The 17,088-nt window shown below is 35.4% G+C and overlaps 1 protein-coding gene across 1 annotated transcript in view; it reads left to right on the plus strand.

The window, feature by feature from the left end:
- Positions 1 to 17,088, plus strand: part of LOC138711164 (endoplasmic reticulum transmembrane helix translocase) — a 76,274-nt gene that overhangs the window by 40,611 nt on the left and 18,575 nt on the right. The window contains exons 13-15 of the mRNA XM_069842518.1: positions 4,812 to 5,001; positions 12,892 to 13,022; positions 15,127 to 15,265. Coding sequence (XP_069698619.1) covers positions 4,812 to 5,001; positions 12,892 to 13,022; positions 15,127 to 15,265 — 460 coding nt within the window. The remainder of the gene's footprint in view (positions 1 to 4,811; positions 5,002 to 12,891; positions 13,023 to 15,126; positions 15,266 to 17,088) is intronic.

The following is a 17,088-nucleotide window of genomic DNA, read 5'->3' on the forward strand; positions in this document are numbered from 1 at the left end:
GCACTATGGCCCAGCACTGCGGCCTTGTTCAGATCTATTGTGCTAGCCCTCTGGTGACGCATTCCCAAACTCACACCGGCCAATCACACTAAGGTTCTCTGGTCCAGGTTTCGAGCAGGCAACCACACTCATCTCTAGGCCAACCCCCTCCATGTGTCACCGGCCGGCATTCGGGGAACGCTACAAAATAATGAAATGGAGAAATGGTGACAGAATGATGTAAATGCCTAATTTGGGGAAAAACTGGAGAACCCCAGGAAAAACCCCAACTGCGACCTTGTCCGCCACAAGTGTCACTATGGATTTTTTCAATGAAAAAATCCCAGACCTGACCAGGAATCGAACTCGGGCCGCCTGTGTAACAATCTGAAGGTCTGTCCATTCAGCCACTGCAGAGAAATCAAATCTTTAAAAAATGCATGTATTCATGCACGATTATATGACAAAACATGCACAATGAAGCGAAAAAATTGACAGTTTCTTCTTAGCCAATATGCAATATAAAAGTTTAAATATGTGCTATTAAATCTAAAATCTTCAGAATATGTGCAGTAGCGTGCAAATTAATCTGAACACGACATATTTTTACATTTTCTGTCATTGTTGGCCTCACAGCTGCTCATACCGCTTTAATTGACATCTGTAGTACGTGTAATTCCTTTGTTGAAGGTCTGTCATTATTTTTTTTATAATATGTGACATTTTGCCTGTTGTTTTGTACTTACAAGCATTTCAGTTGTGTTGAAGACTTAATACTGCAATCCTGTATACATTCTATCGTCTTCACAAATGGATACAACTCCACGAAAACGGTCTAAAATTATAACATTAGCAGAGCATTCTTCTATGACACAGAGGCAAATTGCTGCAGAATGTCACATCGGTTTGGCTACTGTTAATTCGATCATAAAACGATACAGGGAGACTGGATCCATCACACCCCAGAAAAAAGGAAACTGTGGCCGGAAAAGGAAGACTTCATCTGCAGATGATCGTTTAATTGTCAGGAAAAGTAAATTAAATCCTAGACTAACTGCTGTCGACTTAACCCACGAGTTAATGGCTACCACTGGGGCGAATATTCACGTCACAACAGTGCGGCGTAGGCTTTTGGAAGCTGGACGAAGGGCTCGTAAGCCTATTAAGAAGCAACTGCTAACCCCTGTTATGTGCAAAAAACGCTTAATGTGGGCAAAATTACATCAACACTGGACAGTGAATGACTGGAAGAATGTATGTACTTTTTTCCAATGAGTCTCATTTCGAGGTCCACGGCCACCGTATTTCTTACATACAGAAAGGATCCGAAAAAGTAACAGCAGCTCATCTCCAACAAGCACCCAAATACTCCCCTAAAGTAATGTTTTGGGGTTGTTTTACACATGAAGGGCCTGGAGCATTAATACCTATCAAGGGAATGATGAATTCTGACAAATATATTCACTTATTGGAAACCAGAATCGTACCCCAGCTGCAAAAATCATTTCCGGATGGTAGAGGTGTGTTCCAACAAGACCTGGCACCATGCCATACGTCTCGAAAAACTACAGAATTCTTCAACAAGAAGAATATTCAGGTACTCCCCTCAGGCAACTCACCCGACATCAACCCCATTGAGAACTTGTGGTCAATTTTCAAAAGAAGAATGCAAAAAATGGATTGTTCTACAAAGGAGAAGATGATTTCTGCTCTCATTGGTGTATGGTTTCGCGATGAAGAAATGAAGAATATTTGTGGGGAATTAGTGGAATCCATGCCAAATCGTCTCAGAGCTGTTATTAGGAACAAGGGAGGCCACATAGATTACTGAGGTATGTCTTAGATCCTTTTTTTATCCCGTTTGAGTGTTTTTGCATAAGTAATTACGTTGTTTGGATTAATTTGCACGCTACTGTATTATACATGAATTTACTCCCAAAAAAAGACCAAAACATGCATGGAAAAAGTACGGTTATTTGAAATCGATGTCATAAAGCGAATATTTACAAAGTTCGAGAAGTGTAACAAGCTTATATAAAAACATGCATTTTGCGTGGAAATCTGTGCTCTGTATACGACATATTTCTAATGACTGTATATAGGATCTGTATGTATATTTTCCTCTCTCTAACCTTTTTCAGTTGAAAACGCTTCTGACATTTTGAACATAGAATTTCAGTTAATTATCAGTATTGGCTCAAATCTAGTATGACCTTGAATATAATATGACCCCCAAGTTTTCAGATGTTCTATATGGAAAAATTAGTGAATATCCACAAAACCAAATATATGTTCATGGGGCAAGCAATATTACGAGGAGGAGAGTCTCTTTCAGTACAAGAATATGAGTTTGAACAAGTCACACAGTTCAAATACTTGGGATCAATCGTGACGGCAGATAATAGTATGGATGCAGAAATTAAAGCAAGGCTATTAGCTGCAAATAGAAGCTATTATGGAATGGCAAGACTTTTTGGTCTAGAATTCTCCAAAGGTCAACAAAGATGCAACTATATAAAACCCTAATAAAACCAGTGTTATTATATGGAGCAGAAACATGGACCATGGCGAAAGCAGAAGAAAATTCTCTTAGATCTTTTGAAAGATGCTACGTAGAATATTCGGTCCATTAAATGGCAGAGGTTTGTGGTGAAAGAGATACAATAGTGAAATAGACAGAATGTATGGTGAACATAACATAATCGCCGCCATAAAATCCTCGAGAATAAAATGGGGTTGGGACATGTAATGAGGAATATGGAGAATAACATCCCAAAAAGGTATTATTCAGTGAAACATGGGGACACAGACGACCTGGACGACCCAAATTGAGATGGTTGGATGGTGTGACAGATGATTTGGCAAGAATGGGAATAAGAAATTGGAGAAGAAAAGTACAGGAGAGAGATGAATGGAGGAAGATTGTTGAAGAAGCCAAGGCCCACTTGGGGCTGTAGTGATGATGATGATGATGATGATGATGATGATGATGATGATGATGATATATGGAAAAATAAAAATCTCAATATTAGGCATTTACACTTTGAAAAAAATGAAAATACTCAAATTTAAAGCTACAGACTGAGCAGTTTATAAGTTCCGAAACATTACTTGGCTGGTTTACAGTTGTTAGCTGGTATAACAAGAATAAGAAATTATCTTGCTGTCTATCTCAAATGTAGTTACGAGGTTTCAGAAGTAAGCCAACGATATACAGCAGGCATTCTCAACCTGTGCTCTTTTAATGGAATTGGTGCTCTTGTCATGAAAGTAAAAAAGTATTTGCAAGCACGAACATTCCAGAAGTCCTTTTTGTTCGTCTCCGTCCATTACAATATCTTAGAAAACTGATAGACCATCTTGTATTTCATAGTGTAGAACTCCTTTCAATTCAGTGTGGACTTTAATCAAGATTATTCAAAAGAATACTGTGACTCTTCGTGCTCAACTTCAGTTGATAGATTTCCAGTCCTCCTTAGCCTTGAAATTTTTGTTTTAAAAGGATAAATTCATATCCTTTGGGGATACAAAAAGACTTCAGATACTGATAAGTTTTTCTCTGAAATGTCTGACTTTGTTCAGGACAACCTACCAGTGTGAAGGAACTTCCTCACTTACGAAATGCCTCAAAGAACAAAGCAAGATCAGCAATAACTAATTCTCATCTGCAGAACTGTTTACGTGTAGCTATAAGCGACTTCTTAGTCATAATTGAAATTCTGGATAATATTCAAGTTCAAGGATATCATTACCCTGTCGAGTGTTTTCAAAGTGTATTTACAGTCAGCTCTGGATATAGTAAACTTGGTTATAGTGAACATTCGGCTATAGTGAACCTAAATCGTTAGTCCGACCCGCATACATTAAAAAGTACATTAATATTTCCGTTTATAGTGAACCCTCGCTTCAGTTATAGTGAACCTTAAACTATAACTTCCCAAGAAAATGTAATTTTAAAATGGCCAGAATGGTAATCTAGGAAACCCTTTCTCCTATAAACTTCCAAGAATATGTTCAGAATAAAATCTCAAACCTTCTACTCCTTAAGTGCATTGAAAGACAAAGAATTTGTTCAGCTTCCTGGACAGCTTGAAACATGTTAAAGAGAATAGCGTACACAGTGAGGAATAAAGGAAGGATTAGTTCTGACTCCTTTAAAAGAGGTTATTAGAAAAATAGGAAGAGAAAGCATTTTCTTTTGTAAAAGGGAATAGAGTGATGACCAAAGGGTAAATACAACAAGGATTACAGTATAATGGTCCGCAATCCTTCTTTCTGCATCTTTGTAAAAGTGAACCCTGGGAAATTCCAAGGCCGAGTACACAGTAAGCATACCTCTAGTGGGAAGAGGTGCGAAATCGGTCAGTACCTACTACCTACATGGCCAGATTAGATTCAAGTTTCGAAATGTGAACATCAGGATGTTGAAGCGTTAAGTGTTTAAGTTGGAAGACAAAGCGAACATTAGTACTGATACTGAACGTGGTCTGTCCCAAACGGGCATTAATACTGTATGTATAGCAACGTCAGTAGTATAAAAACAGACACTTCGGGTTTAGTGAACCTCGGATATAGTGAACGAAATATGCTGGTTCACAGAGGTTCACTATAACCGGAGTTGACGGTATGTATCTATTTATTTTATTTGTGTGTTCATATAGGCCTGTTAAACTTATTCGATTTCATGGTGCTTGCTCACTTAGTATTACATGTGAGCGGTGCTCAAATTCTTCAAATGGTTGAGAACCCCTGATGTACAGGTACTACATCAAACAAAAATCTTAATGATAACATTCTTGAGATTAAATTTCGGTGTGATTTTCTTTTCTCAGGGTCTCACATTTCTTAGTGAAGAGCACAGACAGTTCCTGTATCAGATCTTGCCACATATATCTGTCTTTGCACGGGTAGCACCCAAGCAGAAGGAGTTTGTTATCGTAACACTCAAGTCTCTTGGCTTCACAACCCTAATGTGTGGAGATGGTACAAATGATGTAGGAGCATTGAAACACGCAGATGTAGGTAAGTACCTCAACTAAAACCTTTTTCAATTTAGCAGCTGGCAGTAGATCTCCTGACAATATGCCTCCATACTTTCTTTCCCCCTCCCTTTACAATCTTCCAGGTCTTAATGGCTCTTTCAGCTATTCAATTGAAATTCATGTTTAAAATATGCTGCAATATTTTGTTTCTAGACTATAATGTTTTTCGAAGAAAAGATAAAAGTGTTGTTATCGTCGTCAAATGGTGATTAGTTGATTTGGATTGTTCTTCCTCTAGCTTCCCAATAAAGTGCTTCAATGTTGTTATTCTTCCTATTATTCGGAGTTTAGTTTATAACAGAGGAGAAGGTTCAGTTTGTTGAGATGCTCAATGAGACAATTAGATCTGTAAACAATGGAAATATGCTACTGCTCATCTTCGAGGTTTTGTTGTTGTTTTCTAATGCCAGGCGTTTGACAATAAAGTCATTTGACCTCTTGCACTCCAATATTTTTCAAAGATATTGTCATGGTCAGCCACTGAAGCACAGATTTTGAGGTGTTCCGAATCCATTTCTTGGTTTGAGTTGCACAATGGGCAGTTAGGGGACTGATATATTCCAATTCTATGCAGGTCTTCGAGATTTTGTTAAAATATGTCTTTCTTCATTGACTTTTTCATACAGTTTGGCCTTTCAATAAATTCTTCAGTGTTGTTTATTTCCGGTCTTTTATAGTGGTCTCTTATTAATTTGCATTTTGTTGGGATTTCTGTATGTTAAAAGCAGGTTTTGCTTTAGTTACGATAGTTTTTAGCTAATTTATCAGCTTCTTTGTTGCCAAGCAGAACCACATGATATGGTATCCACTGGAAGACAATTTCCTTATTTCTTTATTTGATATTTTCATATAGTTTTCTTAGATCTTATAGGTTATCTGATGTTATTGGATATGCTCTCTAATGCTGCTCTGTAATCTGGTAGAATTACAATTTTTTTCTTTATATGTGACCTTATAAAACATATTTTATAATCAATCATATTATAAGTACATAAAACGGCATTTTTTTTATTTTTCGAATAAATTTTATTCAGCTTCCTCCAAGTGAAGGCTGCCTAGAAGACAAAGCTTACCATAAAATTGTTGTTATAATGGAAAAAAAAAGAAAACAATGAAGAAGAAAAAGAATAAGAAATAGCACAATTAGAAATAATTAGAAAAGACTAAACAAAACATCATTAATTCCAGAAGAAACATAAAATTTCCTAGTATCTATTAGCTATTGGGTGATCACAGTCGTCTATTTGCAAGACCCAACTTAAGTGAGCAGATCGCCATAGCAAAGAGATCAATCTACATAACTGTAGAGATGATTTCTTAGGAATTATATGTTAAAAGTATATTAGCAATTTATTATGAGGATTTCAAAAAGTTTCTGTCTTTTCATTCTGAACATTTAAGATCTTTTTTTACACTGTTTCACAAATGCATAATAGATGCTTTTACAACAGAGTGGTTGTCTTCTTATCAACAAGTGATTGTTGACATGTTGTACTATGCATGGGTCTCTGAAGAAATTAATTAATTCTTAGTTTTCTCGCCAAGGGCAGGTCCTTCGCTGCAAACCCAGCATTCTCCAATTTTTCCTATTTTCCGCCTTCCTCTTAGTCTTCACATACAATCCATATACAGTATCTTATTGTTGTCTATCATCTGATATCTTCTTCTGCCCTGAACTTTTCTCCCATTCACTATTCCTTCCAGTGCATCCTTTAGTAGGCAGTTTCTTCTTAGCCATTGACTCAACCAATTTCTGTTAATCAAGTGTTCTTCCTTTGATATTCAGTAGTCTATATGATTTGTCAGTTTCTTCTACGTAATACAAAGAAATCACTGACAATTATAGAATCTGAACTACAGTGTGTTTTTTATTTCAAATAAAGACGCATTATTCTTTAATACAAAAAAAATATTGTATTTCATATGCATAATTTCCAGATAATTAATTAACTTATGGATACTGAACATGAACATGGATCCAGTGTTTTAGGGGAAATCCCTGTACATGGACACAGTGTCCAAAACCACTTCCTGGTTATAAGGGATGCTGAAGGCTTACATTTCCGCGAAAATTTCAAAATTGGTTTTTTGTAGCATCACGATGCTTTATCTTTATATTTTGTGTAGTGAGGAAGTAAAGATAATTAATACTATAATGCAGCGTTTTCCAACCAGTGTGCCACAAAAGATCCCCAGATGTGCCACTGGAATTTGGGGGAAGGTCGAAAAGAAGCAAAGAAAGAGTTGAAGATAAAAAATCTCGAGGTAAATTTTAGACGTATTTCATGTTTCATAAAAAAACTGACAAGACTGAAGACAATTAAAATTTAATAAAAAAAATGTTGTAGTGAAACTAGTGGCACATAATTGCAACATGTTGTCAAAAGTGTTTTTAAGTAAAATTGCCGTAATGTAAATGTTATTTTTTTAACTGATTTCAATGAAAATTAAGTGTGGTATGTGGTAAGCCAGACCCCATTCTGAACTAGTACTCTCTCCCAGTCATTGTCAACACCAGGCCAATGTACAGTGTGTTAATAAAATTAAGTATGGATTATCATTCCTAACATTTTATGTATTAAAATAATTTCAAGGGAAGAATTGTTCCTGAGCCGGGTATCGATCCCGGGACCTCTGGTTGAACATATCAGTGCTCTACCAACTGAGCTACGTGGGAACTCCACCCGACACTGTCTCAACTTTTCCCTTTATATCCACACAACTCACGTGGGCTGACGAAATGCCAGACACCCACATCGAGTGCACACAATCTCTGTGTGACTTGGAATTGTGGTTTTCTGTTAACGTACACAGTGACATATATATTTTTTCCCTTGAAATTATTCAAATCTGCTTTACAGGGAGCTTTACCTGAAAAAGTAGATTTGCATTTTATGTATTAGTTTCACGAAAGAATGTTATATACAGAAGTTGTTGCAAATAACTCATTGTTATGGCAGTGTTCTTACAAAAAAATGTTGATTCAGGTGTACAGGGTGTGGTAAAAACACTTCTTTTTTAATGATACTCTGTATTAATTTTTACATATTTGAAGTGCTCCATTCAGTTTTACATACAAATGCATAAAAAATTCCACTCATGTCAGTAACTGTTTCCTTGTCAATTTTCTTTAGACGCCGTCCTTACTAATTTTTAATTATTTTTAATCTGTTACTGATAAATTTTACACATAAAAAGAAACGATTTCAGAGAACAGTTCTGTGGCAGAAGCTGATATGTACAATTCTGGCAAAAATATTTCATTGTCTAGATATGTTAAAAATATTAGTTTTAACGTTATGGGAAAACATGATATGCCTATTCCCATTAGCAGCTAACACTAATACTAGTAAAAAAAAATATTTCCTCAGGATAACAGGCAGGGTTTGGAATTGAACGGGTTACATCAGCTTCTTGTCTATGCAGATGACGTGAATATGTTAGGAGAAAATACACAAACGATTAGGGAAAACACGGAAATTTTACTTGAAGCAAGTAAAGTGATAGGGTTGGAAGTAAATCCCGAAAAGACAAAGTATATGATTATGTCTCGTGACCAGAATATAGTACGAAATGAAAATATAAAAATTGGAGATTTATCCTTCGAAGAGGTGGAAAAATTAAAATATCTTGGAGCAACAGTAACAAATATAAATGACACTCGGGAGGAAATTAAATGCAGAATAAATATGGGAAATGCGTGTTATTATTCGGTTGAGAAGTTTTTATCATCCAGTCTGCTGTCCAAAAATCTGAAAGTTAGAATTTATAAAGCAATTATATTACCGGTTGTTCTGTATGGTTGTGAAACTTGGACTCTCACTTTGAGAGAGGAACATAGGTTAAGGGTGTTTGAGAATAAGGTGCTTAGGAAAATATTTGGGGCTAAGCGGGATGAAGTTACAGGAGAATGGAGAAAGTTACACAACACAGAACTGCACGCATTGTATTCTTCACCTGACATAATTAGGAACTTAAAATCCAGACGTTTGAGATGGGTAGGGCATGTAGCACGTATGGGCGAATCTAGAAATGCATATAGAGTGTTAGTTGGGAGACCGGAGGGAAAAAGACCTTTAGGGAGGCCGAGACGTGGATGGGAGGATAATATTAAAATGGATTTGAGGGAGGTGGGGTATCATGATAGAGACTAGATTAATCTTGCACAGGATAGGGACCGATGGCGGGCTTATGTGAGAGCGGCAATGAACCTTTGGGTTCCTTAAAAGCCATTTGTAAGTAAGTAAATGTATCCTTGATTTTTTATGAAAAAAAAAAAAAAGACTTCAAAACTGCTCCCCTGTAAAATAAGGAAAATGTACATATCAGCTTATGTCATAACACTACAGATTTTTAATTGAGGCTTTCTCTGAAACAAGAACTTAACTACAAAATCTTGAATTTTTTTTTAAACAGAGCATCAAATATTTTAGATCTGGTATAACAGCATTGTGTGGAACGACATTTAAATGGTTCTAGAAGGTGCTGAGTTGTTGAAGGGAAATAATATTTTGTCAGGAGGGAGATGTGTGCCACTGAGGATTCAATATATGCTGGAAACGGAAAAACGACATAACGTAAATTAAGTTGTTATTCCAGGGAATGCCTCAATTACAATAAATGTTCGCAATGAGAGCCATTCACGGCCAAATAACCAGGGGTGTATTTTGCGGGCTACCGGGGCTACCGGCGGTAGCCCAAGGAAATTACAAAAGAAAAAGTTTATAATATAACATAATGTAATAATTTTGTATTATTAGTTTTACCATAGTAATTAAAATTAAAGTAATTGTTAGATATATTTTGTGTAATAATAGGGTCAGCGGTAGCCCAAACCCTTTAACCAGTATACGCCACTGCAAATAATGTCCCAGTCTTGCATGAAAACAGTTCATTGCCTTAGTCACAATTTCTGGAGGGATCAGTTCCTTCTCAGTTCTAATTCTTAATTTCAGTGGCATTAGTGAAATTTTTATGATTAATTATGTAGATTAACTACCTCGGTTTATATCGAGTAAAAAGGTATGAAAAATAGGTTATTATGTACTAATTTCTATGTGGAACAGATTTGTTATGTCTCCGCATTTGTGTTAATATATATTTGAACATATGTTGTAAGGAAAGGTGATTTATTTAAATTAATGTATTTTTTCTAAGTTGTGTTCTTGCAGTTGTTCCACTTTTGCACAGCGATGGCATTGTGATGATTTTAGCAGCTGAATATTTGAACTGATCTGGGTGTGTAGTTAATTGATTGGGCGTTATTTTGCACATCAAGGGAAATTAGGAATAGACACTAATGTTGGAATCAAAATACTGTTGCTAGTCCAAGGAACAGATTTTGGAAGACAATGCTAGTGTCCATTCCGATGGGGATGCACAATAAGCCTTTTTAGGCTGACGTGCAGGAGGCCTTTAAGACTCCTTAAAGATCCCCTGTAACCTAACCTAACCTAACCTAACCTAACCTATTTTGCACTTTACGAGGTAGGTAAAATTAGAATGGGAGTTTGAGGGGGCTGTTAGGTTAGGTCGTTAGGTTAGTGTAGGTGAGCTAGGTTAGCATAGATTTGCTTATTTTATGTTTTTTAAATTATTTTATGTAGAGTGGCATATATTTATTGTATTGTATTGTATTGTATTTATTAACATTCCATGGTATTCATACATGCTTACAGCTAGAATATGGAACAAGTCAAAAAACTTAATACTATTATAAAATCTTAATTTATAGTCACAGTCTAGATGAAATATATACAGACGAGATTTACAATATAGTCTACTAGTACAACACATAGTTTTAGTATCAATTTCATGAAGCGTTATTGAATGTCATGAATTCACCTACAGAATAGAAGGCGTGAGAAATTAGGTACTTCTTTAATTTGGCCCTAAATAATCTTATGTTTTGAGTTTCATTTTTTATATTGATAGGGAGGCTATTAAACATTTTTACTGCCATATAACGCACTCCTTTTTGATAGCACTATAGACTTGCCGATGGAGTATGAAAGTCATTTTTTTGACGTGTATTTATGCTATGAACTGTTGAATTAGTTACAAAGTTTTCACGATTACATACGAGGAAGACTATTAATGAAAAGATATACTGACAAGCCATGGGCATTATTTGTAGTTTTTTGAAAATAGTCCTACACGATTCCCTAGATTTGGCACCTACTCTTATTCTAATTACTCTTTTTTGTAATAGAAATATATTGTTACTATCTGTGGAATTTCCCCAGAATATTATTCCAAAACTCATTACCGAGTGGAAGTATGCAAAATATATTGTTTTTAAGGTATTGATATTTACTATCTTTTGCATAGATCTAATAGCAAAACAAGCTGAATTTAGTTTGGGGGTAATTTCTTTAATATGATTTTTCCAATTTAACACATTATCGATTTTTAAGCCAAGAAATTTGGTTGTTGTTGTTTCTAATAGGGATCTATTGTTAATTATTGCGCTAGAAATTTGCGACGTTGAATTTGGACAGGATTTAAATTGAATTATGTTAGTTTTGTTACAATTTAATACTAATTTATTGACTGAGAACCAGACACATATTTTGAAGAGAATTTCCTCTGTTGAAGATTGGAATGTGTTGGAGTTATTGGCTGTAATTACTATACTTGTGTCATCTGCAAATAATATGGGATGACCTACATCTTTTATAAGGGGGGCAAGATCATTTATAAACACTAGAAAAAGTAGGGGACCTAATATTGATCCTTGAGGAATTCCATTATTAATAGTTCCCCATGTCGATGCAGATTTCATAGTCATATTGATTTCAACTTTCTGTTTCCTATCTATGAGATATGAGTGAAACCATTGGTGTAAAGTTTGTATAGAGAAATTATAATTACTTCAACAAATAATTTTTGTCAGAATATTGTATACTTGAAATTGGGTTAGAGTGAAAATATGTATTTGCAGGCAAAAAAATTTAGAAGTGTTTTAAAATTCGGGCGAAAATTAGACTGTTTCCCCCCCCCCCCCCCCCGAATTTTTCGGCCAGAAATAGGCGAGGTAGTTAATGCGAATAATTACCTCTTTATGTATCTGCATGTAAAATTGAATGGAGATTTTAAATATCTATGTAAAAATTAATATAGGGTGCCATTTAAAAAAAATATCTTTGTTTTTTGTGACATGCTATATAACTGTATCAATATATTTGTAAAAATATTGTAACATTAAGCAGGCTATTTGCAACAGCTTCTGTATATATGTAACATTATTTTGTGAAATGAATATAGCTAAAGTTATGAGTGGTGTTCCATACTTAATTAACACTTTGTATACAGGGTTGCAGCTGGTGTTTTGTGTTTGAATTATTTTTGTTTCCAGAAACCAAATCAAAGCTGAATTTCATCTGCCATTATGACTCTAAAATAAGCCCGAATTTTATTGTGCCACACTGATAGTAAATAGTGTTGTTATTTTTGTGCTTTTATACTAACTTCTTACATTTTCTCCTATTTTTGAAAATGACGCATTACTGTGAACTATACCAATTTAAACGATGTTAATAGTTGCTTTTAATGATAAAATCTCTGCTTACAAATTGCTGCTATGCCTTGATCATTTTAGCACCTTGTTCAGTGTGTTGTGAGTTGAAAAGAGTTCGAAATGACGTAAAATGAATGCTATGCATGCAACTAAACAGATTTATTCATGTATGCATAAAACTCTACTTTTGTGTCTGTCTGGTATTAATTTATTATAGTACATTTCTAATCTGTGATGTTCTTAGAACACATTTGATGATTCAAACATTAACATTTACAGTTTCGTCATATGTGTGAAAAAATTATAGCCGTGTACTTGCACCAATATTGCAATTATTTGTATGCATTAAAGGTTGCGCAATTTTGTCAAATGCTCCTGAGAGGTTACCAGAAAAGAAGAGACCAGACAGAGGGGAAAGAGAACGCAGTAGAGGCCATGGACCAGGGAGCACAAACCCTGGTTCACATGGAAACGCGAGACAGGTAAGTGTCAAGTTGTCTCTAGTTTTGCAATAAATAATTTTCCACTTATTTTTCTACTTCGGAATATGTATGATAAGAACTTTGTGTTAAATTTTAACGTACCTTGTTAACATGTTTCATCCTATTTTCGGTCATCTTCGGAACTGGTCGTTGTTGGTCTTGGCGCCTCTTGTTTCCTGTGTGGGTGCGTTCATAGTGTAGAGTCAAAGAGTGTATGTGTTTTGAAATTGAGTTGTGTGTCGAGAATATCGTTGGGGCGCGTTTTCGTGTGTCTGTATATTTCATATTGTTCTAGTGTGTTGAGTTTCTGGCTTTTTGGTTGGATGTGCAGTATTTCCATGTCTGTGTTGATGTCTCTGTAGGTGTGGTTGGCATTTTTTGTGATGTGTTCTGCATATTTGGAGGTGTTTTCTAATTTTGTTATGGCGTATACAAACTCAAATGTAACACCTGCAACAACTTCTACATAGGACAGACAGGCAGATCATTTCAAACACGTTACAAAGAACACATCACAGCCATAACAAAATTACAAAACACCTCCAAATATGCAGAACACATCACAAATGCCAACCACACCTACAGAGACATCAACACAGACATGGAAATACTACACATCCAACCAAAAAGCCAGAAACTCAACACACTAGAACAATATGAAATATACAGACACACGAAAACACACCCCAACGATATTCTCAACACACAACTCAGTTTCAAAACACATACACTCTTTGACTCTACACTACGAACGCACCCTCACAGGAAACAAGAAGCACCAAGACCAACAACGACCAGTTCTGAAGATGACCCAAAATAGGTCGAAACATGTTAACAAGGTACGTTAAAATTTAACACAAAGTTCTTATCATACAGTGTTAAAAGTTGTGTAATCAAGATGTAATATTTTTCTAACTTATTCTTTCATTAAATTATTAAATGAAAATGTTGAAATAAATTCAGCAAATAATATAAACGATATTTTATGTTCATAAGGTATTGAATGAAGAGAACCATCAATATCATCTATATGTACTTTCACAGTGGGTGATTAGAGAGGCACTAAAATATGTTTGGAACTTGATCTTCTATCTAATTCTTGTAAGTTCTGTTTTCTTTCTTTTATTTCATTACTTTAATGCAAGTAGAAGAGAGATCACTGTTCCTAATACAGTTTATTCCGCATACTGTCTCAGAGTATATACAGGGTGAACTGTAAGTATTGTCATTTATTTCAGGGGTTATTCTTTGAGATATTTCAAACAAGAAAGTTTAATACAATTTTTACTCGTTTTTGCTTCTTTTTCGAGATAAAAATTGTTTTATACTAAACATTTCATAACATGTTTTGGGAAAATCATTGATTTAATTCCCAATATGTCCAATTCAATTTAAGAGAGCAGTGTATTATGATAATAAGATAATAAAATGATTGAAAGAATTTTAGTTTTGTCCTTAAATGTGCAGAAATTTGTGCTGATGCTTTATCCATTAAGCCACACCGGATTCCCATCCCGGTGTCGGATTGAATCCTCTCAGTTTAAGTTCCACCTCTTGGGTTCCCTCTAGTGGCCTGCCCTCTGCACTACGTCATAGATGTCTATGAACATAGGACAGTGTCCACATATGTGCGGAGGTGCACTCGTTATGAGCGACTGATTGGCCGGGATCCGACAGAATAAGCATTGTCTTAAATCACAAAGCGATTTACGCATATGTATATTATTTAATGTACCGAAGTACGATGACGCAGAATATCTGCATGGAAACATCATATGTACTTTGGTACATTAAATAATATATTTGAACTTCAGTGTTACGAGCAATCTTCTGATTATTCACTTGGTGGTGGTGTAATGTCTCGTGTACTATTAATTTTGTAGTAGATTCACAATTATTAATACATAATGAGTTTTTATGAAAAATTCAGAGTCCGAGGTTTTATATACAGATTCCACAACCCTGGCAAGTTTTGTTATTGGCTGAAATTTGTTTGAGGTTAGGTGGATAATCAAGATTCTAAAATACTAATTTACACGAAATAAAATATATTGGGATTCTTGTGTGATTTTGGGAGTTCTTCTATAAGACTGATTTTGTGCAGAATGCAGCAAATGCATCACACACACAGCTCCAGAAGCTGCTGAAGGAGATAGAAGAGCAGGACCAAGCGCAGATTGTGAAACTCGGTGATGCAAGTATTGCGGCCCCATTCACATCGAAACTTTCTTCTATAATGTGCAGTAAGTACTTATAACAACTTCGAATTTTTTAAGTAAAATCTAGACCCTATAAGAAATTTCTTAACTATTACTGTGAACACTGATGATATGACCATTTATTTTTATATGCAGCCACATTCAAGATAGCCTTTTCCAGCTATGATTAACATCTGCAGGCATTCATACAATTGCTGAAAATTGTTGAAAAACGCTTTTATCTAGTTGTTGAATCTCATGCATCTTGTTCTCTGTTCTCACTGTGTGCCTCATCTTTTAGATGACATTCTGTGAAGCATTTGTGTAACTTAAAATATATCCCATGGTTTCTTCACTCGTTAAGAATTTTATCACCCCTAAAGTTATTTTTTATTAAAAACTTTTCTCATTAGAGGATTGCCACGAGGATAAAGGTATATACTAACAATTGTGTGATTGTATAAAAGAAAATTATTGATATTACACATATAAGCTTTATCGAAAACAAAGATTTATATCAATATACAAATACAGAAATATGTTGCCAGGCATTTGACAATAAAGTCATTTGACCTCTTGCACTCCAATATTTTTCAAAGATATTGTCATGGTCAGCCACTGAATTACAGATTTTGAGGTGTTCTGAATCCATTTCTTGGTTTGAGTTACACGATGGGCAGTTAGGGGACTGATATATTCCAATTCTATGCAGAAATATAGAAATTTACAGCTGTACAGAAAGTTATAACAATGATTTTTAGAAGAGCTGTTATGGATCCTGTAAGAAATTTTAATTTATAGATTATGTGTTTGCTAAAATAAGTTTACAAATTGAGGAATAGTTCCTCTAGCTCCTACCACGAGGCCTATTACTTTGATTTCTCAAAGTTTCGCTGTAAAATGCATAATGTGGCCCTCTGAAGTGGTGTGCAACTTGAAAATGGGTCACAATCCTGCCATCTATCCACAATATGCGGAACCCGAATCACGCAAGTAAAGTGAGTACACACACACACTCTCTCTCTCTCTCGCGTGCTCTCTCTCACACTCATCTCTCTTTTTCAAAGCAAACAGTTGGGTCGATACTAAGCCAATATCAGAATTGCTTTTATAGGCCAATGTATCAATCCTTCTATTGCTTCCATTTTCAATCAAACCAAATAGTTCCTCAGGTACTGTGTATCCTACATCTTTAAGTGCACTGGCATTTTCAGATATAATTTCATGATGTCTATTATTACGCATAACCACTCCATATGAACAGGATCCTAGGATATGCACAAGAATTTCGAGCTCTCTGCGACATCGTCTACAGAGATTACCACATACATTAGCAGTCATTTTGATGGCCTCATGCCATTCGCTAACCGATAAATCTTCATGATTTCGGACCCAGCTGTTCGCAGGTGTTCCCTTCCCTTTATGTGGTAATTTGCACTATTTATGATATTCCTTGTGTCTAATAAGCAAACGTTTTGATGGGGGCAGATAAAAATGTTAATTTTTTTTCTTCCACCATGTTAATAATGTCAAAAGAAGTGCTTATACAAATTTTGGCCACTCGACCGCAATTACGAGGCCGTCCAGAAAATGATTTTCCGTGATGCCGTTTATAGAAAAAAGCACAATTGCATGGAAATATTTATTGAAACAGATACAGCAATTGTTGTGCTATTCGTCAACATATCCCCCACTGCAATTGAGACATATGTAATACCATGGGATCAATTTTTGTGTCGTAGAAGTCAGCCGCCTCAGATCGGAACTAGCGTTTGACTGCGTCTGCACCTCTCTCTGTCAATCTCATGATATGAGAAATGTCTCAATTCCGATGGAAAATATGTTGAAAAATAGCTCAACAATTGCTT

The sequence above is a fragment of the Periplaneta americana genome, chromosome 12 (genome assembly GCF_040183065.1).
Source record: "Periplaneta americana isolate PAMFEO1 chromosome 12, P.americana_PAMFEO1_priV1, whole genome shotgun sequence".
In the NCBI taxonomy this organism is placed as follows: domain Eukaryota; kingdom Metazoa; phylum Arthropoda; class Insecta; order Blattodea; family Blattidae; genus Periplaneta; species Periplaneta americana.